The 24069-nt window shown below is 46.5% G+C and overlaps 1 protein-coding gene and 1 non-coding gene across 6 annotated transcripts in view; one reads left to right on the top strand and one right to left on the bottom strand.

The window, feature by feature from the left end:
- The window catches only part of KDM2B (lysine demethylase 2B), a 114284-nt gene that overhangs the window by 46019 nt on the left and 44196 nt on the right, over nt 1-24069 (top strand). For all 5 annotated transcript variants that reach the window (XM_065903867.1, XM_065903868.1, XM_065903869.1 and 2 more), the window contains 2 exons: nt 4601-4727; nt 7026-7510. In XM_065903867.1, the coding sequence (XP_065759939.1) occupies nt 4601-4727; nt 7026-7510 (612 nt within the window). The remainder of the gene's footprint in view (nt 1-4600; nt 4728-7025; nt 7511-24069) is intronic.
- On the bottom strand, nt 13055-13126 carry TRNAC-ACA (transfer RNA cysteine (anticodon ACA)). Its single transcript has one exon. It is a non-coding gene; the product is annotated as a tRNA-Cys (tRNA).

The following is a 24069-nucleotide window of genomic DNA, read 5'->3' as shown; positions in this document are numbered from 1 at the left end:
CTTTTCTGTTTGGCTTCTTTCACTTAGCAGCATCTTCAAGGTTCATCTACGGTTGTGGTGTTTGTCATTGCTTTGTTCCCATGGCTTGATTATATTTCATTGTATGGGAGGACCACACCCGGCCATCTCGGGCTCTGCCTTGGAAGTGACTTTTGCCCCAGAGAGGGTTGCCATTCGTGGACCCTCTCATAGAAGCAGATGCTCTGTGCTCAGGCGTCCTGCCTTTCTTGGTCTTGTTTCCGGGCCTTGGTCTTCCTGGAATCACATGCATGGATGAAAGTCTTAGCCACTCTGTGTGCACTGACCTTTTTAGTAGTCCCGATGTTGAGGAGCCTCGTCCACAGGTTCCCTGGGGACCACTCTATGCTGTGTTCAGTGGGCAGGTGTGCTCACAAGGGCGCGTGCATATCTTCAGCCTGGTGGATTTGCAGCTGGGATGCCCGGATCCCGGGGGTCCTGCTTTGTGGAATTCCATGCCCCTCTTCTGTTGCCTGCTGACCATCCCTCTCCTGATCTTGGGGAGGCCAGTCCTAGCCCTGGTCTGGAGGCTGCTGCCCCATGGTGTTCTAGAGAAAGGCACCATTTGGGTGCCAGTGGTCAACTTGTAGTCTGGGTCAAGTGCTGTCTGGGACTCTGGCCAACTGTCCTTTGGCCAGCCCCTGAAGAATGGACCGGTTTGTTTGCGAGCAGACGGGTAGGTGTGGGAGAGCAAAGGAGAAAGAAGTCAAGCACACAACTTTCCAGGCAATTCCTGAAAGCCAGAGTCAGGCTGGGATATTTCTAAAGGCTTCAGCAACTCACTTGGCAGCTGTCCCCGCTCCCCCAGAGGGAATCTGGATCCTACTTCTCCGTGGATTGGGGTCCTGTCGTCATTCTGTTAGGAGCCCAGCTCCCCTCCCCCATCAGCAGGAGGCGGGAGGGAGGGTAATGAAGTGGAACCCCCAGCGCCATGCTGAGCTGCTGTGGAAAATCGCGCCCACATGGAGATGAGCACGGCAGGGCCCCCTCCCCCAAGGCCTACTGTTCCCTATCGTCTCAGTGGGCATCCCATCTGGTTCTCTGAAGCAGGTGGATGGGCGGGGGGTTGAGGGGGAGAGGCCGGGGGTGGGGTGGGGGGATTGGGGCGCAGGCTGGGCGGGAACCAGCAGCAGGCTGTTTAATCTGCTTTGATTTCTGGTCTTTGGAGAGGGCTTGGCTACAAGGCCCAATTGTTTATGTCTTAGGAGCCAAAGCAGACAAAAGATGCTGGGAAGAGAGCCCTGGAAGCCAGATAAAATGCCAGGGCTGCTCCTCGTCAGCTCGCTACAGCTTAATTCTTTATATCCCTGTGAACTTTCTTAAGAAGGTTATGGCCATTTAAAAATAGTTTTTCAAGAGTCCGAAAACATGGATTTGCTTGGAAACCAAATGCTGGGGGCGGGACAGAGGAAACCATCAGTCTCTAAACCCTAGGGTGTGGGCTTGATTTAGAAAAATCATTTGCCTTTGTGGCCCAAGGTGGGGGACCTCCCCATAGACACCAGGGGAACCCCAATGTTCTCTAATGTTTAGGAAGCATGTCTGGCTCTCATGATTTGAATTTTTCTGGGCTGGATGAGAGGTGATCACCCTGCTGCCCATAAAGCAAGCATGAATAGGTGCAGGTGTTCTGGGACTGGCGTTTTTCATTTCCTGACCATCTTCCCTCTCTCATTCTAAAGATAAGCAGAGGGGTGAAGAGCTAACCAAAGACTGGATGTGTCGCATGTTTATTATTTGAAGATAGCATCTCAACAATTCTCACTCCATATTTTTAACTCCAGTTGGCTTGATAAAGGATAGAAATGGTCCAATTGATCACTAAACTGCCGTCTCTCATATTTATCTTTCTTTTCCCCCCCAATGGCTCTAGTGAAAACAGCCTTCTCAGGAAAGGTAATGCCAACACGCCCCATTCCCTCTCAGCTAGTGAATCTATTTGGAAATTGCAGATAATTTATCCTTCCTCTCACCTTTCCCCTACCATTGGATTTTTTTTTTCCATTGACTTTTTTTTTTTTTCCAGGAGAAAAACAATTTTTAAGACACTTCCACCCACCCTCATATTTTAGTGTCTCAAGTCCTTGAGACCTTGGGGTCCTAGATGAACCGAAACATCTTTGATTCTGATCTCCTGAGGTCACTCAGCTCCAGGAGGAAGGGCTTAGGCCAGGTGCCACTCGAATGGACCTTTGGGAACTCAAACTGACCCCTTGAGACCCACTGAGAGATTGATTACTCCCCCAGGCTGGGAGCATTGCATGCTTTCTGACTGCCTTGCCTTTCAATGATCAGCTCAATTTGGTGAGGCTCCGAATGTGTCAACAAGTAATGTTGAGCAATCGTGTGTTTAATGTTCCCAGGCATGTGGCTGAAACCTTTTGAAGGCGAAGGGTGGAAGGCGACAACCTGTTTGTAAGTCAATTCTTTGCAAATTTTGTTTCCTGCGGTGCTCTCTTGGAAAAAAAAAACAAAAAAAAAAAAACAAAAAAATTCTTTCATCAGCATTTGTTTTCACCCAGCTGGTTTCCCTTGGGTTCAGCAATGATGAGGGGAGACTTATCTTCCTCTCCGGAACTACAAAAAATTTTTTTTCCTAATCTAGAAAGATTCTCAGGTGCCATGGTGCCCGTTAGGGCCGAGTGGCTCAGACGGTTTCTCAAATTTGAAAAGTCAAAATAACTTGAGAGTTTTATCAATCAAGTCAGGAGATGCGAGGGAGGGTCTGAGAAGAGGCAGGCCTGCCTGTCCTCAACTTGCTCTGTAGGTTTTGACGATTTGTTTCAAAATCTCTTGGCCCTTGTTCTGGAGTGAGAGTGGGGTGGGGTTGAGAACCACCCCCTCCCCAAACTCTCTTCACAGGAGGCCAGGACGGCCACAGGGCCCAAGAGCCTCTCTCCTTTTCAAACTCTGGAGGACACTGATCCAATGACTGTGAAAAACGATGAATACTCTCCCAGCAATAAAACTGGGGTTCTTGGGAAAGTAAGCTGGAGCCAAGGAAACCACTAAATGATATTCCCAACTCCATGCATCTCCCCAGGAGCTCAAAAGCATGCGGCAGCCAGGATCTCATCCTAAAGCATACCATTCCCCAGAGGCAGGGAGATCAGATGGACCCAGGATGCAGATGGGAGAAGTGGGGCCAGGGTCTTGCAGCTGGGAAACTGAGTCAGTGGGATCCGGGATGGATGGGAACTGGAACTGGGACTCTCAGAGAGCAGAGTGGGGGCCTTGTCTGGATGGACACCAAGAGAGGCAGGAAGACCGGATTTTAGGGATGATGGAGTAGATGGGAGCGTCTAGGTCTGTCTGTATTTGCCTTCCTGTCAGATGTAGAATGTCACCCGTTGGTTGTCAGCAAAGCAAGGTGGGAGAGTGCACTTCCTTGACACCCAATTCCCTGAGTTCCTAGAGGACAGGAGAGGTGAGGAGGGGGTCTCTGGCCCCCGCACAGGTCCCTCAAGGCTGATGCATCCTCGGTGAGAGGGTCCAGGAGTGAATGTGGACGTGTGGGAGCCGTGTGTGGTCTCGGAGAACCGAGGACCCAGCTGTGGGAGACACCATCTCCCACCACCCTCGCCCGCTCGAGATGTAGTTTCTGGAAGGCACCTCCATGCCAGGGCCATCAGTGTTATTGCTTCTTTCCCATCTCTTGCTGCCATCTCATCCGTATAGAACCCGTGCTGCCAACCATTGGAATCCCCCTGGGGCCCCGGCCTTTTCACAGCTCTGATGCATCAAGCTCTCTGCACCTATACTTCCTCTCCTGTAAGAAACAGTCAAAAGGGGATCTCCAGCTGGACGCCTGCTCCAGACCCGGGGGGGTGTATCCTTCAGTGTTAGGACGGCCCCAGGTCACACCGGGGACTTGTGTCAGAGGGAGTCCTCTGTGGAGATACGGCTGGCAGTGCCAGGTGTCGTGGGGCAGGCGCAGGAGGTGGGCCCCTCTGAGGCCCCGCCCCTGATGGCAGGAGAGGTCACACCCCCTCCATCCTCATTGGTCCGTCTGTTGTGGCCTCCTCTGAGTACAGGAGATGCTTGACAGCCTGTCTGCAAATGGGTAAGGTTTGGGGTTTGATTTCTGTTTTTCAAGGTGGGAAGGAGCAGTGGTAGAATCTATGCAAGGATTTTGGAGAACGGGCGAGGACCCTGTATCTGTGGTAGCTAGAATCAGGCAGGGGCTCGCAGCCTCAGATACCCGCGCACTCTGCCATCAGATCAAGGGACACCTCTGTTTCTCTGCATCTCACCGAAGCATAAAGTGGACCCCGTACAGCTTTCCCTGTGCAAAACTCGAGGACCTTTGCAATGACGCTCTCACATAGGCCTCTTCCCCGCTCTTCCTCCTCATTCGTGCATGCTGATATCTTGCCTCTTTCAGCCCTTCCCTCCAGCCCATACCCCCGCCCCAGGCCCCCCCCCCCCATTTTTCTTTCACACCATTTGTGCTCTTGCTAAGATGATGAAAATGACTCCCACTCCCAGGAACTCCCCTCTACCCCACCCCAGTGCCCTTCTCTCCCGCCTTTCCCCTCTGCCCCCCAGAAACTGACCTCTGCTCCTGGATTTTTGCTTTCAGGTGCAGCCCAAATTCCGTTACCCCTTCTACTATGAGATGTGCTGGTATGTCTTGGAGAGATACGTGTACTGTATGACCCAGCGGTCCTACCTCACTCAGGAATACCAGAGAGAATCAATGCTTATTGGTGAGTGAGCCTTGCTCGGCTGCCTCAACGGCTCAGCTGCAGCAGAAATAATTTTTGTTTTTAATACTCAGCAGTGTTATTTTCTTTTCCATCTCTAGGTCAGTATTTCTATTTATTTATCTTTAAAGATTAATTTTTATTGGGGTATAATTGCTTTCTGATGTTCTGTTAGTTTCTGCTGAAGAGCAAAATGAACCAGCTATACATATACATATACCCCTCCCAGAAGTAATTTTTTTCAGTGGGGCTTTGGGAGTCCTGGGTTCCAGGAATTCCTCTGAGCCAGTGTTATTGGGCAGATTCCTAGAGACTCTTGAGGAGGGGCAGAGAAGTCATCCTTCTTAGCTTCCCACTTGAAATAGTGGTAAGTGAAGGAAATCATGACCTCCAACAGAGTCATCTTGGTGGTCGCCAGGTTTTACTGGTTGGTTATACAGAGATGGGGAGGGGCTAGTCCCTTGGCATGGTTATTGAGACGGGCCCCCACTGAACAAAGATTCCTGGTCCTTTTTTTTTTCATCCCTCCCTGGCCACCAACTGATTTTTTTTCTCCCTGCACTAGAGGTTAGATTTTTGTCTATATAGAAACAGGCCTAAGAGATTCAACCAGTTCCCCAAAACCCAGGTCAGTTATAAGCCAGAGGGAGGGGTTGACCAGAGTTGGGGGTGCCAGCTTGGCAGAGCCGTGGGTGGTTTTTGACAGAGGCAGGGAGAGAGCATTTATAACTGCAGCTGCAACGCCCTACCCGGCTGCCATTACTTACTTAAAGGGACATCACACCCACCCCCCACCCCCAAATGGCTCAGTCCTTGAATCTTGGCTCACAGGCACCCACCCTGAAGTTGTATCTAGCTTGTGACACCTCAAAGAGTAATCTGTAGGAAGAATATGCTTCTTCCCCTCAGCCTCTGAGCTGCTACAGTCAAGGGTTTCTTCTGGATGCTAGAGTCACTGTGCCTCACTCACTGCATCTTTCTCATCATGGGATAGAAAAATGGGGTCGGCCCATCTCCTTTAGGGCCTGAACAATTTCTGCTGCGATTTACAAGATGTTTAGATTTGTTTTTTTCCTCTTACTAAACCTCTTCCTTCTCTTGACTACTGTCCTGACTTCCAGGGGTTTCAGGCTTGACATGTGATGGAGAACCAATGTTTCTGCTGGTAGGGGTTCTTGACTGGGGAGTGCCTTTTGGAAATTCACTTCTATCTTGGGTTCTGGAGCAGGGGGGGGTGGAGGGGCTCTGTTGTGACATTTCATCCCTATTAGGTGATTCAGGTGTTCAAAAATACCCAGATCTTCACAGGCTCCTCTTGGGGAGCTTCCAGCCTGGTAGGAGATGGGAAATGATCCTGAAGTAGTATGATGACCTCTGTGGTTGCAGTAGCTACATGTTCCCTTGGGGACCAGAGGCTGGATTTTGAGGCAGTCCCCAGGACCGGGAAAGAGAGAGTCACCGCTCTCACTTGAAAATTTAGGGCCATAGAAGAAAGTTCCTTATTCTGTTCCAGGCTTGATAGAAAGTATTAAGGCCACGTTTGGGTCACTGGTACCCACATTTCTCTTCAATTTTCTTGCCAGTTTCCCCCTACCAAAGAGAAGGGGATATTTAGGGGACGCCTCATTTCTTGAGTGCTAATTGTGTGCCAGGAACAATGCTCTGTGATGTCTTATTTAATGCTCACTATGAGTGTTCAAGGGAAGTATTTAGAGCATTCTTGAGATATGGTTCACATATCATGTAATTCACCCTTTTAAATATGTACCATTCAGTGATTTTTAGTCTAGTGTCAGGGTTGTGCAGACACCAGCACAGTCAGTTTTTAGAACATTTTCATCATCCCCAAAGGAATTCTGTACCCTTGAGCTACCATGTCCTCCTCTCACCCCATGCCCTTGACCTCAGCCCTAAGCAACCACGAATCTACTTTCTGTCTTTGTATAGTTTCTTCCTGTTCTGGACATTGCATATGTGTGGAATTGTTTAATATGTGCTCATTTTTGCTTTCCTTTTTTCCCATATTGAAAGATACAATACCAGGTGTGTTCAGAGAAGTGAGGCAACTTGTCAGGATGCACACAACTGGGGAAAAGCAGAGCTCTGCCTGGCTGATGGCAGCCTTTCTAGGGCCTGAGGGAGGCAAAGGCCATTAGAATCGTCAGAAGGAACTCCATGTGCAGGGTAAAGGGGAGGCACAGCGAGTGGGGCTTCCAGGGACTTCCAGCAGGCAGTTTGGGGTGTTCATCTCTTTCTTGTGACATTCTCCTTCCATGCCTCCTGCCCCGACCCCTTTCTTAGATGCCCCAAGAAAGCCCAGCATAGACGGCTTCTCATCTGATTCCTGGCTGGAGATGGAGGAGGAGTGCTGTGAGCAGCAGCCCCAGGAGGAGAAGGAGGAAGAGGAGGAAGAGGAGGAAGAGGAGGAGGGTGCAGATAAGACCCCCAAAGCATCTGCCGATGGCCCTGCCTCACCCACCAGCACCCCGTCCGAGGACCAGGAGGCCCCCGGGAAGAAGCCCAAAGCCCCTGCCATGCGGTTCCTCAAAAGGACTCTGTCGAACGAGTCAGAGGACAGCGTGAAGTCCGCCACGATGCCCACCGACTATCCCAAGACGCCCACTGGCTCTCCCGCCACTGAGGTCTCTGCCAAATGGACCCACCTCACCGAGTTTGAACTGAAGGGCCTGAAAGCTCTGGTGGAGAAACTTGAATCCCTCCCGGAGAACAAGAAGTGTGTCCCCGAGGGCATCGAGGACCCCCAGGCACTCCTGGAGGGTGTGAAGGTGGGCAAGGGGGTTGCCTCGGGCTGGGCAGCTAAGGAGGGCTGGGCAGGTCTTGTTCAACATGCATATTCTCGAGGGTAGCTCAGCTCCAGGAAGCTTGGTACAGGCTGTCCTGGGGGGACATCCATGTGTGGAGAGGGACCTCGAGTCCAAACAAGCCCATCTCGGGTGTTTGAGTAGAGGCTACCGTTGCGATCCCTGCAAGGGGATCTCGTAGTGGAAGCTGGCTCTGCATTGACAATGAACTGTCTCTTAGGACGTGTTGAAAATCCCAGTCATTGAGGGCAGTAGGTGTCACTACTTAGAGTGCACCAGTAGTGCTGTGGTTGGGCTTGGGGACAAACTCCTGACATCATGGTCAAGGAGACTTGCTGCCTTGGGCTGGCTTTTTTGCCCCAGAGCATACTTCTGTTTCATGTGAATAGGGTGTTCATCCCGGTTGTCCTCTAGGTGACCATCTCAGGTGGGCCACCAGGATTGAGAGGTCTCCAAGTGGAGCCTAATTATTATTATTTTTTTAATTTTAATTTTTAATTAGAAGATAATTACGTTACAGCATTGTGATGGTTTCTGCCATACATCAACATGAATCGGCCATAGGTATACATATGTCCACTCCCTCTTGAACCTTCCTCCCACCTCCCTCACACCTCCCTCCCAGGGCCTAATTATTCAGCAAGCTCATTGAGCACCAGCTGTGTTGGCCATAGGGGAATGGGAAGCAGGCAGGTAAAGAAATCAGGAGGAAATTCCCTGATGGTCTCCAGGACTTGATGATTTCACCACCGTGCATGGGTTCAGTCCTTGTTTGGGGAACTAAGATCCTGCAAGCTTTGCGGTGTGGCCAAAAAGAAATTGGGAGGCAGGGAATTGAGTGCCACTGTGTGTACCCAGGTCATGGGAGTGGGGTAAGGGGACATTCATTGGCCGCATCAGGGCCAGGGCTCTGGGACAGTTATGTACAGGGGATTTGAGTTGGGCCTCAGAGATTACATAGAGTTCTTCAGATGGGGGAAGGCTGTTCTAGGCAGAGTACAAACATGAAGTGTATTTAAGAAATAGGAAATAACACTGGGAGACCTTGTCTGGTAGTAATCATAACATTTGTTGAAAGCTTATATGTATGTGTGTTAGTTGCTCAGTCATGTCCTGCTCTTTGCGACCCCATGGACTGGAGCTCTCCAGGCTCCTTGTCTGTGGAATTCTCCAGGTAAGAATACTGGAATGGGTAGCCACTGTCTTCTCCAGGGGATCTTCCCAACAGAGGGATTGAACCCTGGTCTCCTGAATTGCTGGCAGTTTCTTTACCATCTGAGCCACCAAGGAAGCCCTGTTGAAAGCTTACTACCTGCCAGGTAGCAGGGCTCAGCAGGTGGTAGGTATCTGACGAGGAAGTTGACTCAGAGAGGTAAAATGACCTGCTTGCGGTGACAGCTCTGTCACCTATATCTGGACAGTAGGGACAGGATGAAGCCTTCAGAGTGCCTGTGTGGATATCATTGCGTGGAACTGCCTCCTGTCACGGCATTGGTAAGGCTTTTGGGTGTGAGGCCTCAGAGATGTTTGGGCTTCCTTGTCTAATGTCTGATTCTCAAGTGAATCCATCTGCCCACTGGAGTTGAAAACTGAATTCAAGTCTCTTGCTTGATGGCTGCAAACTTAACCCAGGATTTGTTAATTAGTTCATTTGTACATTTGTTCCCTTAGAAAACATCATGTCAGATCCTGGGATATAGAAATATTAAGACTGTTCTGCTGCCCTTGAGGTGCTCAGTGATCAGGGCTGAGTTCTTGGGGTCTAGTGGAGGTGAGACCTGGAGCTCTGTCAGGTAGCTTAACAGGTACCACCAGCAGAGGGAGCTGGTGTACAGGCTCATTAATTCAGGTATATCGCACTTTATATTGCAGGTATATTCCCTGCAGATGCTGTGAATTCAGATCTTATGACTCTGGGAAATTGCCAAGTAAAAGAACTTTGTGGTGAATATCCCTGCAAAGCATATCTTTACTTTCAAACTGATCTTTTTTAAACTGATTCTTGACTGATTTGGAGGTTGCTTGACCTCTTGAGAGCTTCATGAAAGTACGCGTATACACACAAAATTTTGCATGCAGTATCAGAGGGTTTTGGACTCGTGAGCCTGCTCTTGAACCACAGCTTAAGACCCTATAATCTTGTAGAATGGAGTTTTAGATATTGGGTTTCCTAAAGGAAACCTTAGAATTGTGCACTGTGGCTACTTTTCTCTTCTAAGGTCCTGTAAAATGAAAGCAGGTATTTTCATCAATAATAGCATCACTAATAGCATTAGAGTTCCAAAATGTTGTAAATGAGTTTAAAAAACACGTGTTCATCTGAAAAGGAAGTGTTGTGGAGAGCCTTTTTTACTTTATGTTCATGTGCAGTGTTCCTAGTCCCTGGTTGGTCAGATTTCTTTGTAGGGATAGGATTCAGCCTCTTGTATCCCTCACCTGTGCCCACCTGATGGCCCTCTGAGGCTAGATTCAGCCTAGGCCCTGTGATGGTGTGAAGGAGGCCCGGGGTAGGAGCTTAGACAAATTTCAAGAATCCCAGCCTCTTTCCTCCCCAACCCCCACCTTGGGGCTCAATGGTAGCTCATGATGATGTGTGATAATGAATGGATTTCAATTACTGTGTGCTCCTATAGGTCTTTTTCATATATAAATTCATTTAAACCTCCTAGCAATCCTCTGTGTTACTTTTGTTACCCCCATTTTACAAATGGGAAAATTGAGGTACAGATTAGATTAAGTAACTTGCTTAAGGCCACATGTACTGCTCGATGGGGAAGTCCATATGCTTACCTACTAGACCATGCTTTGTTTGGCTGCTGTAGAGAAACTGATTCTCTTCTCAGAGGCCACTCTGAATTTAAGAAGAAAGTCTTAAGCTGACTGCCAATGGCATTCTTTGCAGAACAGGAACAGATTTGTTTGGTCCTGGGACAAAGACTGTAAATTGGTAGTCTTAGGACAAAATCTAGCCTCTAGGCATGGCATTTGACCTGTGCAGTATTGAACATATTTTTGTAATTATTTGCCAACATTAAAAAAATCAGAAGAGTAAGTGAAAAAGAAAAAAAATCAAGAGAATTATATAAAATATCTTGGCTCTCCTGGCTCATGTTTCTGACTCTGAAAGTGAAAGTTAGTCATTCACTTGTGTCCGACTCTTTGTGACCCCATTGACTGTAGCCCACCAGGCTTCTCTGTCCATGAAATTCTCCAGGCAAGAATACTGGAGTGGGTTGCCATTTCCTTCTCCAGATGACTGACTCTAAGCAGCAAGAAATGAGTAGCAAGTGATCTTATATACCCCAGTCCCCACCACTCCCTACTGCCTTTTGAGTGTTGGCTTACCATTAGGCTCACACATCTCATTTTGGTATAATCTAGTCAACTTAGCTTATTTGTTGACTTAACTTGTTTTCAGAGATATTTATGGTCTTGAGTCTTGTCTGAGGAAAGCCTTTTCAGGCTAAAGAGCTTATAAATTGGGTGGACAAGTCTCCTTAAAGCCCCAGGAAAATCGGAACCTCTGCTTTCATCTCTGAGTATTGTATGGCCTGCGTGGGGGAAGTGGACCAATCGTCTTTTCCCGAGTAGGGAGAGCTACTTCCTGGCTGTCTGGTCAGGCTATCAGCCCCTCCCAGTCCCTGGAGACCCAGAAGAGATTTTGAACCTAAGACTAGCTTCTAGAATGAGTGTGTTATCACAGAGGGCGAAAAGCTTCTTCCTGGCTGCATGCTTTAGGTCCTTTTGTTCTCTCTTCTCAGATGTTGGGGTTTCTTTTGCACTGGCTGAGAAATAAAAGTCAGCTTAGGAATGTGGGTTCCAGATAGAATTCTTAGCTGATGCCCCCTGCTCCCACTACTATTGAATGATTTGTGTTTCTCACCAGTGTTGGTTCCCCCTTGATGGCTGATCAGCCATGATCTTTGACTTCTGTGGCAAAAAGATGATGTCTTTTCTTCTGTCTCTTTCTCTGAGGCCTCAGAGATGGCTGCTAATGGTGGCTCATGGTAACCAGAACCCCTGGGATTAGAGACACTCCTCAAAGTATTAATATTAATGTCAGTCTCCAGATGGCTAGGTTTTAGCTTTTATCAGAAATTCTTTTCTTTTTCTTTCATTCATAATGTACGTTTTTAAATTGTGGTAATATATATTTACCATTTTCATTAGTTGGTTAATTATACTGACTAGATCACCAGCTTAGAATCTTGAAGAAAGAAGATCTACAATTTTCACCATTTTAAAGTGTACAGTTTAGTGGTATTAAGTACACTCACAGTATTGTGCAACCACTATCTCTGTCTAGTTCAGAACTTTTTCATCACTTTAGGCAGAACCTTATACCATCAGCAGTCAGACTTCATTTCCCCACTCACCCCAACCTGCATTTTGTCTTTATGGACTTATTTATTCTGTATAGCTCTAAGAGCTATATGTAAGAGTTGTAAGTGTAGGGAGTTCCCTGGTAGCCTGGTGGTTAGGATTTGAGATTTTTCACTGCTGTTGCCTGGGTTTTCAGTACCTATTTGGGGAACTGAGATCCTGCAAGCTACATTGCATGGCCAAGGGGGGGAAAAGTTTTGAGTATAATTATAATCTTAAGTGATTGGTGTTGTGTTTTTTTTTTTTTTTTTTAATAAACATTACAGGCTACAGGATAGAAAATGTCTCCTTCCTCAGTTCTCACTTCCTGGAGAATAGCCTCTGTTAGTCATCTGCTGAACATACTTTTGGAGTTTTTTCCCTCACATCAATGTATATAAACATATATATATATATATATATATATATATATATATATATATATATGAATTTTAAAAAAAAATTGGTTCATACTTGCTTTTGTCCCTTTAAAGCTTCCCTTTTTGTGTCTGTTTCTTTTTTAAAAATACTTATTTATTTTTGTTTACGCTGGGTCTTTGTTGCTGCATGCAGGCCTTCTCTAGTTGCAGTGAGCAGGGGCTTCTCATTGCGTCGGCTTCTCTTGCTGTAGAACACAGGCTCTAGGCTCCCTGGCTTCAGTAGTCGCAGCATGTGGACTCAGTACTTGGGGCTCTGGGCTCTAGAGCACAGGCGCAGCAGTTCTGGTTCACAGGCTTAGTTACTCCGAGGCAGGTGGGATAGTCCCAGATCAGGAATTGAACCCCCATGTCTTCTGCACTGGTTGGTGGATTCTTTCCCACTGAGCCACTAGAGGAGCCTGAATCTCTTTTAAGACAATTATTCTGCTAGGGTCGCAGGATATTGGCCTGTGTGCAATGGGAAAACAGGAAATTGGGACATGAAACATGCTTTCCTTCGATTTTGATTTCTGTTCTTAGCTGTTTCCGTGCGGTCTTGAGCAGGGCACATCACCTTTCTGTTTGAATGAATGAATGAATGTGAAGTCGCTCAGTCGTGTCCGACTCTTTGCGACCCCATGGACTGTAGCTTACCAGGCTCCTCCATCCATGGGATTTTCCAGGCAAGAGTACTGGAGTAGGTTGCCATTTCCTTCTCTAGGAGATCTTCCCGACCCAGGGATTGAACCCGGGTCTCCTGCATTGTAGGCAGACGCTTTACCATCTGAGCCACCAGGGAAGCCTCACCTTTCTGTGTACTTGTCTGTAAATCTAAGATTTTAGACTAAACGTGCTGTGTTCCTCCAGGGCCCGGATTCTGTGGTTCCTTGGCCATTCTTAAGTGTGTAACTGATTGACATCAGAGTATCTTCACTGTAAAATAAGGATAATAACAGGGACCTCGGTCACTGAATTATTGTGTGGGATAACGAGGTAATGAGCACCTAGCTCTCTTAGTAAGCCCTCGGAGAAAAATTAGCTATTCTTAGATAGCAGGCAAAGGAGAGTCAGACTGGCTTTGACCTGCTCCCCATCGTGCCCATGCTTTTTCAGCGTCTCTATCCCTGCTTAAGGGTTAATGATTCCCACCTGTATTAATTTCCTAGCGCTGCTGTAAGAAAGTACCACAGACTGGCTCAAACAACAGAAATTTATTGTCTTATGGTTCTGGGAGCTAGAAGTCTGCAATCAAAACTATGCTTCCTCTGAAGCCTCTACGGGAGGATGTTTCCTTGTCTCTTCCAGCTTTTCTTGGTTGCTGGCAATACTTAGAGTTCCTGGGCTTGTGGCTACCTCCCTCCAGTCTCTGCCACAGTTTTTACACTGGCAGTCTGTGTTTCTGTGTGTCTTCTCTTCTCATGAGGACATCAGTCTGTAGATTAGGTCTCATTCTAATCCAGTATGACCCATTTTCCAATTAGGTCATACTCTGAAGTTTCACATGCACTTGAATTTTGAGGGGCAAAGATTCCCTGGAGGAGGATATGGCAACCCGCCCCTCCAGTATTCTTGCCTGGGAAATCCCAAGGACAGAGGGGCATGGAGAGCTACGGTCCATGGGGTCTCAAAGAGTCGGACATGACTGACTTGAATACGTGTGTGTGTGTGCACACACACATGTGCTCTTCAATTCAGTGCATTGTCTTTTTCCCTTTTCTCTCTTGGATTGGCAACTATTAATCGGTGGACAGACTAATTCATAGTGAGATGGGAATTGGCCTGCATGCTGTTCTTCCTTGAAGAGTCTATACTTTCGACTAGAACTCAAGGAGTGAGCTGAGGCTCCTGATGGGAGAGAAGGAGGGCATATGGTCATTACTCTAAGTAGTTGTAAATGACTTGAAAATAACCAGATGCATTGCAAACTTGTGAGGACTTGAGCCTAAGTGTGTAGTCACCACTGAGATAGGAGATGGGAGAGTGTTTGTTAGATATGTTTTTGCCAGGTGATTCTGCAGCTGTCCTTGTTAATTAAGATGATGGCAAGCTCTCTTTTACATGATTCCATGCTCCCTTGGCTGCCAGAGTATCTGGCTAAGGGTGGAAACACCAATGCACTGCGGATAACCATCTTTCTTATTGCATGGAACTGTGTGGGCCTCATAGAATTATGAGACTGGTGGAGTTTGTCAGGCCACATGGAATTACGGGGCCTCGGAGTTATGCAACTGGTGGAATTGTGAGACTGCATGGAATTATGGGGCCACATAAAACTGTGGGTCTGCATGGAATTGTGGGATTGCATAGGATTGTGGGTCTGTGCGGGATTATGGGACTGCATAGAATTATGGGGCTGCATGGAATTGTGGGTCTGCAAGGAATTATGGGGCTGCATGGAGTTATGGGACTGCACAGAATTATGGGGCTGCATAGAATTGTGGGGCAGAGTGGAATCAAGGAGCTGAAAGAGACAGAGGGGTGCCTGCTTTCAGGTGTTACCATTTTTATTTTCAAACACTAAAAAAGAGATCAGTGGTATTGCTCTTTCATCAAAACCCAAATGGGAAGCAATCCAAAATGAGAGTACATCACCCAAACAGGTATTATCTTTTAAGACCAAAGGTTCTGGAATCGGGCTGACTCCCCTGCACCATCCATTAATCAGCTGACCACTCTGGGGGAATATAGTAAAATAGGGATAGAAAGAATCATGTCTCATCGAGTTTAGTGAGGTGACATATTAAAAAAGCCTTAGAACAGGGCCTTTAAGTGCTCAGTGAGCTAGAGCTGAGCTCACTGATACTGTGGAATGAGAGCAGGCTCATTAAGGGTTAAGTGTGAGAGTGTGTGTGAAACTCATGACTTTAAAAGGAAGGTGCAGCTTTTCTCCCTTGGGGTCATCAGGTCTGGGCCCGAGAACACACCTGCTTGTCTAAGTTGCCCTTCCTGGGTCTTGCTCTTTTGTGAAACAGTGAGATGTAGAACCCAGACCTTCAACACTGTTGGCTTTTTAAAAGTCATCATACCCTACCTGCTTCAGAGGAGCCAGAAGGTGGGAAGCCAGTGGGAGGGCTACAGCTTGTTTTGCTCACACCCTGAAGATGACCCAGAGTATAGAAAACAGGGAACAATCAGATTCAGCCTGGTCAGTGGGTCAGGCCTCCAGTAGTCACTGAGGCTCTTCTGCCCGAGGCTGCATGTTATACTGAGCCCTGGGTTTGGTATTTTGGATGAGCTGTAAATGGATAGAGCATTGATGCAGGGATAAATGAGACAGGCCTGTCACCTAAGGAGCCAACCAAGCCATGTGTATCCTGAGTCTGCTGCTGGTACCACCTCAGGAGAATGAAGGAGAGCAGTGAGGGGCAGAAGATCTGAGTTCTAGACACCTGTGTACCCCTAGATCTGAAAAATGGATGTGTTGGTCCATGCCACTTAGGGATCCTTCTGGCTTAAAATTACGTTCTTGGTCCCTGAATCACATTTTTATCCCCTCTAGTGGTATAGCTAAATCAGCTTTTAAACTGTCATTCCAACTAAATAAACTTAAACATTTTTTCCCCCATGCTTAAAAAACTTGTTAAATGGATGAATTCTGCAAACAGAGAATGGGAACAGCGATTCCCAACTGGAAATATGGCATAAGCCAAAAGAGATTGACTGACATTTGTTTCTGGTCCCAGGTGGCACTAGTGGTAAAGAACTTGCCTGCCAACGCAGAAGACGTTGGCACAGTCAATAGGGTCACGAAGAGTCAGACATTTAGCATGCATGCACGCAACATTTATTGAGCATTATCCACATGCCAAATACCTTTCATGAGTTATGATCCTGGCAAGATGGGGACAGTTATTATTTCATTTCTTAGACAGGAACCTGAGTCTCAGTGAGATGTGGTGATTTGCCCAAATCATGTAGCTAGTGAGCTTTTAATCATGATGTTTGTTGTTTAGTCTCTAAATTGTGTCCAACTCCTTTTGCGACTCCAAGGACAAGACAGGGCTCCTCTAACCCATCAGGCTCCTCTGTCCATGGAATTTTCCAGGCAAGTATACTGGAGTAGGTTGCCATTTCCTTCCCCAGGGGATCTTCCCTATGCAGGGATCGAACTCGAGTCTCATGCTTTGGCAGGCGGATTCTTTATCACTGAGCCACCAGGGAAGCTCCCTTTAATTGTGATGTACTAAGACAAATATGGTGTGTTAGTTTCCTGTGGGCTGCCATAACAAATGACCACAAACTTGGTGGATTAAAACAATAAAAATTTATTCTATAACAGTTCCAGAGGCTAAAAGTCAGAAATTGAGGTGTGCTCCCTGGGAAGGCTCTGGGGAGGATCCTTCCTTGCTCTTCCAGATTCTGGTATTGCCTGGAGTTCTTTAGCTTGTGGCTGTGTCATTCTAGTCTCTGCCTCTGTCTTCCCATGGCCTTCTCCTTTGTCTCTGTTCAAATCTCCTCTCCTTTCTCTTTTTTTAAAAAAAAAATTTTATTTATATTTTGCTCTGCTGGATTTTCGTTGCTGTGCGGACTTTTCTCTAACTGTGGCAATCGGGGGCTACTCTTCATTGTGGTGCACAGGCTTCTCATTGCATCGCTTCTCTTGTTGCAGAGCACGGGCTCTAGGAGACATGGGCTTCAGTAGTTGTGGGTCTAGGCTCTAGAGCACGGGCTCAGTAGTTGTGGCGCATGGCCTTAGTTGCTCCGAGGCATGTGGGATAGCCGCAGATCAGGAACCAAACCCGTGTCTCCTGCATTGGCAGGTGATTCTTTACCACTGAGCCATCAGGGAAGCCCTCCTCCTTTCTTTTATAAAGATGTCAGTCACTGGGTATAGGGTCTATCCTATCCCAAATTACTTCTTGAGATCCCTTCACTAATTACATCTGCTAAGACCCTTTTTCCAAGTAAGGTCACATTCACAGGTAACAGGAATTAGGACTCGATCATATCTTTATTTATTTGTTTTTGTCCACACTTCGGGGCTTGTGCACTTCCGTGACCCAGGGGTTGAACCTGGGCCCTTGGCAGTGAAAGCGCAGAGTCCTAACCACTGGACCTCCAGGGAATTCCCTGAACATATCTTCTTGAGAGATGCAGTTCAACACAGTTACAGATGGGTTTTTACAGTCAGGCACAAGAAGAACTAAAGAGCCTCTTGATGAAAGTGAAAGAGGAGAGTCAAAAAGTTGGCTTAAAACTCAATCTTTAGAAAACTAAGATCATGGCATCTGGTCCCATCACTTCATGGCAAATAGATGGGAAAACAGTGGAAACAGTGGCTGACTTTATTTTGGGGGGCTCCAAAATCACTGCAGATAGTGATTGCAGCCATGATATTAAAAGACGCTCACTACTTGGAAGGAAAGTTATGACTAACCTAGACAGCATATTAAAAAGCAGAGACATTACTTTGCCAACAAAGGTTTGTCTAGTCAAGGCTATGGTTTTTCCAGTAGTCATGTATGGATGTGAGAGTTGGACTATAAAGAAAGCTGAGTGCCAAAGAATTGATGCTTTTGAACTGTGGTGTTGGAGAAGACTCTTGAGAGTCCCTTGGACTGCAAGGAGATCCAACCAGTCCATCCTAAAGGAGATCAGTCCTGAGTGTTCATTGGAAGGACTGATTGAAGCTGAAACTCCAATACTTTGGTCACCTGAGGCAAAGAACTGACTCATTTGAAAAGACCCTGATGCTGGGAAAGATTGAGGGCAAGAGGAGATGGGGATGACAGAGGATGAGATGGTTGGATGGCATCACCGACTCAATGGACATGAGTTTGAGTAAACTCCGGGAGTTGGTGATGGACAGGGAGGCCTGGCGTGCTGTGGTTCATGGGTTTGCAAAGAGTTAAACGCAACTGAGTGACTGAACTGAATTGAACAAGATGGTTGGGCTGGAGTGGAGGGAGGGATCTTGGGAGACCCAAGGTACATTGATGCCTGCTTGCAGGGGTCCTTACCTGTGGCCAGGAGGGACCCCTGAGACTGCTGAGTTCCCCACAACAGCAGCCTGAGCTACTCCATGCCGTGCCCCTCTCCCTCTACAGGCCTGTGGTTGGTGCTGCTTTCCTGATGCTTGCCTCTGCTTTACTGTCAGTGTTGATATTTTTAGTCACAGCTATAGATGCAGTTTCTAATTATTAACGCCGCATTCTGGGGAGCATGGGGCCTGAATCCATTGTTGACTAATTAAGCTTTTTGAGAGAAGTTGGCATCAGGAAGAGCGGAAGCCCAGCTTATCCATTGTCTGTGGTTATATTGTTAGGTCAAAAGCAGGGCAGTATCTAGCAGAAAGGGCCTGGGACCCCAGTCTTTCTCTTTCTAGAAACCCTGCCCTGTGATTTCCTACTAAAAGGCTTGTATGGTATAACCCAAAGAGTGCTGGCCCGGTGCAGGCACCCAGGCTTCCTCGTCTCTGCTTCTAAGAGCCCCAGGGAGTGTATAAATTCTGGAAGAGCCCAGGGAAGCCAGTGACATGATTCCCTTCAGCGCAATTTATTTCTCAGAGAGAAGATGTCCAATTAGAATAATCTCCTCTTCCTGCAGCCTGTCACATACAAATGAGAACACAATACTTCCCTGAGGGACAGGGCCCAGAGCGCCCCCTGGTGGCCACTGACAGCCACACATGGAGAGGTATTGCTTCCTTCAGGGAAGTTTGTGAGATCCCCCGACTCAAGGATACTTGGGGAGGTGTCTGTTAATTTTAATTATGTCTTAATTATTAATATACTTATGACTTCAATAATAGATTTTGTAACCAGACATTCCTCTAAAGAGGCCGGCCTCACTTTAATGCTTGTGAGTCACTGACTCCAGCTCTGATAGTGAAGTGACAGGAAATCTTGAGACAGTTCAGAAGGAAACTCAAACCACACCAAGGCAAGCAGTCATTATTTTCAGTCATACGCAGAGCAGTCTTTGTAAACTGGTCACCCCATGGCCCAAGCTAGCCCACAGATATATTTGGCTCGCAAGTGTTGTTTATTTTTTATTTTTTAAAAATTTTCAGTCAGTTGCCAACATTTGAAATTGGAGAGCTTTCAAATAAAACTCTGGATCTTAGGCTTCTTCTGGAAAATCAGAGATCTAGTGGGGCTTTCATTCCCACAGGAGGTTAGTAGGTTGAAATTAGGAAGCATCTGCTATGTTTAAACAGGGCTTGTGGTCTCTAGTTTGCCATAGGTGACCACACCACTCTCTCATCTTTCTGGTCCATTTATATTTTTCATTTTACCTGATTGGTTACTAGAGGCATTCGAGTTTGTCATCCCCAGCCTAGAGTTAAAGATTGGGATGAGGGGTGGGGGCAGAAAGTCCTGTGGAAGTCCTCTGCCCTGCCCCCCACCAACCATATGGCGAGGTATCTGTACGTATATTTATAACCATATAAGCTTTGGTTAAACATGCACTATCTTCCTGAAAAGCTCTTTTTTTGTTAATGATTTTGGGGGGTGGGCAGGAAACATTATTTTTAGAAAAAACAAACTGATGTATTGTGAAGGAGGGTGTGAAATTCATATGGGTTAGTAAGAACCATGAAATGTCAACAAAACTTCATCGTCGTGCAGGCCCAATTTGGTCATGCAAGCCTCTTCTGTGATATGGGGGGGGGGGTGCAAACCTCTTCAGTGATTTGGGGGGAGCTGTTTGAGATGCTTTATAAAGGCATTAGTAGTCAAATTAGTTCTCTCTTATTTGCAAGGAATAGGTGACAGTGATTCACTTCTGTATTTGTGAGTTGAGTGGTAACTATAAGCCCAGATTTTCTCCTAGGTGTCTTTTTAATAATGGGGTAGGAGCAGCTGGAGAGGTTGCTACCACAATTTCCTGAGGCTTTATCACCCAGTGTTACTCCTTAGGCTTGTCGTCAGATGGACCAGGTCAATGCCAACTTCTGCCCACCTCTCAGCTGTGTGACCTTGAACTGTATCACTGAACCTCTCTCAAGTTTAGTTTCTGCTTTTGTGAAACAGTGAGAATCAGTCCTACCCCACAGATAGGAATTTTTTTTTTTTTTTTTTCTTTTTTGGCTGTGCCTGTTGGGTCTTTATTGCAGCGTGCAGGTTTCTCTCGTTGTGCCTGTGGGCCTCGTTGCCCCATGGCATGTGAGATATTAGTTCACAGACCAGGGATTGAACCCATATCCCCTGCATAGAAGGTGGATTCTTTACCACTGGACTACCAGGGAAGTCTCCCAGTTGGGATTATTTTAACGTTTAGGGCAAGCACTCAACAAATGTTCCAAAGCATTTGTTCCTAACAAATGCTCCAGCTTCGTAACCTCCTATCAAGGTGCAGACATCACTGTTCTACCCCAGGACCACACATTAGGAAGCTGTGGCTTACCTGAAATCACACAGGTTGTCCCAGATCTTCTGACTCTAAAACTAGTGTTGTCCCAGGCATAACAGCAGAAGTTTAACGAGCGAGGTAGTATGTACCCAACTTGTACTTTCTAGACGGTCTTGAATCCATTCCTTCCTTTCTTTATGGCTGTGCTGGGTCTCTGTTGCTGCAGGGAGCCTCTGTCTAGTTACCGTGAGAGTGCGCTACTCCTGGTTGTGGTGTGTGGACTTCTCAGTGTGGAGGCTTCCTTGTTGCCGAGCATGGGCTCTAGGCATGCCTCAGGCTCAGGAGTTGTGGTTCGCCAGCTTAGTTACTCCTCAACATGTGGAATCTCCCCCAACCAGGGATCAAACCCATGTTCCCTCCATTGGCAGGCAGATTTCCAACCACTGGACCACCATTCTGGGAAGTCCTGGATCCATTCCTTAGGGAGGGACTGCTTTGCCCCACTTCTTCCTCCCCAGTTAAAAACAGATACAAATATTTTTAAATATAATAGTTAAAAATATTGTTATTTAGTTGCGAAGTAGTGTCTGCACTGTTTTGCAGCCCCGTGGACTATAGCCCACCAGGCTCCTCTGTCCATGGCATTTCCTAGGCAAGAATACTGCAGTGGGTTGCCATGCCCTCCTGCAGGGGATTTTCCTGACCCAGGCACTGAACCCGAGTCCCTTGCTTTGGCGAGTGGATTCTTCACCCCTCAGCCAGTGGTAAAATACACATAACATAAAATTTTAACTGTGTTTAAGTGTTCAGTTCAGTGACATTAAGTACATTTCCATTGTTGTGCAACCATTACCATCCATAGCCAGAACTTTTTGATCTTCCCAAACTTAAAACTCTATATCCAGAAAAAAAAATTAAGAAAATCCCCTCCATATCCATTAAACAGTAACTCCCCACTTGTCCCCTTCCCCCACCCTTGGCTACCAGCTTTCTACTATATGCTTTTATGAATTTACTGCTTTAGGTGCCTCATATTAGTGGCATCATGTGGTACTTGTCCTTTTGTGTATGGCTTATTTCACTGAGCGTAATGTCGTTCAGGTTCATCCGTGTTATAGCATGTGATAGAATTCCCTTCCTTTTTCAGGCTGTATAATATTCCATGGTTTGTATGTTATCCATTTATCCATCCATGGACACTTGGGTTGTTTCTGCTTTTTGGCTGTTGTGAACAGTGTAGCTGTGAACACAGCTCCATTCCCTTTTTCAGAGATGGGCTGAATGATGCCAAAGTTAAAGAGCCCAGGTCATCAAGAGTCTCCACCCCTTCCTGGCTGAGTGATATTCAACAGTTCCCTTCTCACCTTGAGCCCTGTCCTTCTCATCTGCACTGTGGAAATGATAGTTCATCCCACAGGGTGGTCAAGAGGATTGGATGAGAGTGTGGACATAACCCGCCACAGAGCAAGACCTCAGTACCTCTTACTCTCATCCTTTCATTCAACAGAATGTGAGGTGCCTGCCCTCCCGATGTTTACAGTTACCTCTCAACCTGGCTAGTTCCATCTACTCCGAGAAGTGGACCGAGGTGGGGAGAGGGCCCTGGAAATGGCCCATTCAGATGCAAGTTCTGAGGGGTGCAGTGTCTGCAGTGTTTGTGAAAGCAATAATTAAAAAAGAAGCTGATAAAAAGTTGATTTGCTTTTTATCATCACCAGGAATTGGCAATTCTAAACACTGTCAGTGGAAATTCCCTGGCAATCCAGTGGTTAGGACTCTGCGCTTCCATTGCTGGGGTCACGGGTTCTGTATCCTTGATTGGGGAACTAAGATTTGGTGGTGCAGCCAAAAAAAAACCCAAAACAAACAAACAAAAAACAATGTTAGTGATGAAATACTCCTTCCTCCAGGCACGATCGCTGCCACCGCCCCAGCTTTTAGTTGCCTCTGCTGCTCCATGTGAAGTACCTACGCGAGATGAATCGTGTCTGCTTGTTTCTCTTCTATTTCTTTTTAAATATGCCGCATAGGTGTTAGCACAATTGGCAGCCTAAGAATCCTGTTTTCCTTTATTGTAACTGTTACTACTGTCTGATTGGCATTTTAAAAATGATTATTTGCTCATTGCTATTGTTTTAAAATTATTTAAAAATTGTTTTAGAAGTGTAATTTGTTAATTTGTGTTTTTGAACCGTTTCAGATTTTCAGAAAAATTCTGCAGATTGTAATACAGCATTTCCACATACCCTTCACCCTCAGTTTCCCCCAGTTATGAACATCCTACCTTAATATGGTCCGTTTGTTACTTCTAATGAACCAGTATTGACACATTATTGTTAAGTAACGTGTATAATTTATTCACTTTTCCTCAGTTTTTCCTTGTGTCCTTTCTCTCGCCCCTTGGCTGTGATAGTCTCAGAGTTCGCTTGTGTGTGTCAGCCTTGACAGATTTGAGGTCAGACATTCAGCAGAAAGTCCCTCTTTGGGGATTTGTGGCTTCATTTTTTTAAGATATTTACTGGAGGTTTACCGTAGGTTAGTCATTGTATAAGACTGGGGGATATCGCAGTGAACCAAGACATTTTATAAAAACAGCGTTTATAAATCATTGACATTGACTGTTGGAGTTAGAGAAAGTTGTACGTGCTGAGAATTGAACCCGGAGCCCAAACCCTGACCTTGCTGTTGGCCTCCTTCCGTGGGAAGAGGAGGGAGTTATTCAGGTGTGTTGGAGGTAGTAAAGCACAGTTTGAAAAATCAGGCAACCAACTGAAAGTTAAAGCAGGAAAATCAGGAGAATAAATTAGAAGTGAATTGGATTCTTTCTGGTGAAGACTAGGGAAAGTGAGTTAAAATCATCTTCACCTACATTTATCTTCTCTGAGCTCTTTTGCACTTCTGTTAAGTGCTCCAGTGCAACTTACTCTGTCCTTGGATGTCTCTGCAGGAGTGTTTTTTGTACAATCCAAAAATTAATGGTCGGGGTCAGAATAGACCAGTAACAGTTTCCTGTCCATCCCTCAACACCTTTTTATGGCATGGTGTTGATGCAGCCCCAAATCCCGTGTGTGACATGGTCATGGGGCAGGAAGTCTGGTGCCAGAGAGCAGGGTTCAGGGCTCTGCCCTCTTGGTCTGGGATGGCATCCAAATCCTTGGAGCATTTCTGAATCTTGGTTGCCTTACTGGGTAGGGATAATTCAGTGGAGTGACATCTTATACCTTGACGAGGTTCTGCAGTTGGCTGCACACAACAGCAAAAGCTGATAAAGTCGGGATTACCCTGTAAAGCATTGAAACCACCTACAATGGAGTGACCGTGAAGTGCCATGTGGGAGGCCCGCACAAAGTCTGGAAGTGTGTCCATCACAGCCCATTTGACTGAGTATCTACTTATGTTTAGGGACCTCGATGCAAAAAACAGACATGTCTTTACACACCAGGATGA

Source organism: Muntiacus reevesi, chromosome 13, assembly GCF_963930625.1.
Source record: "Muntiacus reevesi chromosome 13, mMunRee1.1, whole genome shotgun sequence".
Taxonomy (NCBI): domain Eukaryota; kingdom Metazoa; phylum Chordata; class Mammalia; order Artiodactyla; family Cervidae; genus Muntiacus; species Muntiacus reevesi.
Note: the sequence above shows the minus strand (reverse complement) of the source record. Positions and strands in the feature narration are given on the sequence as shown.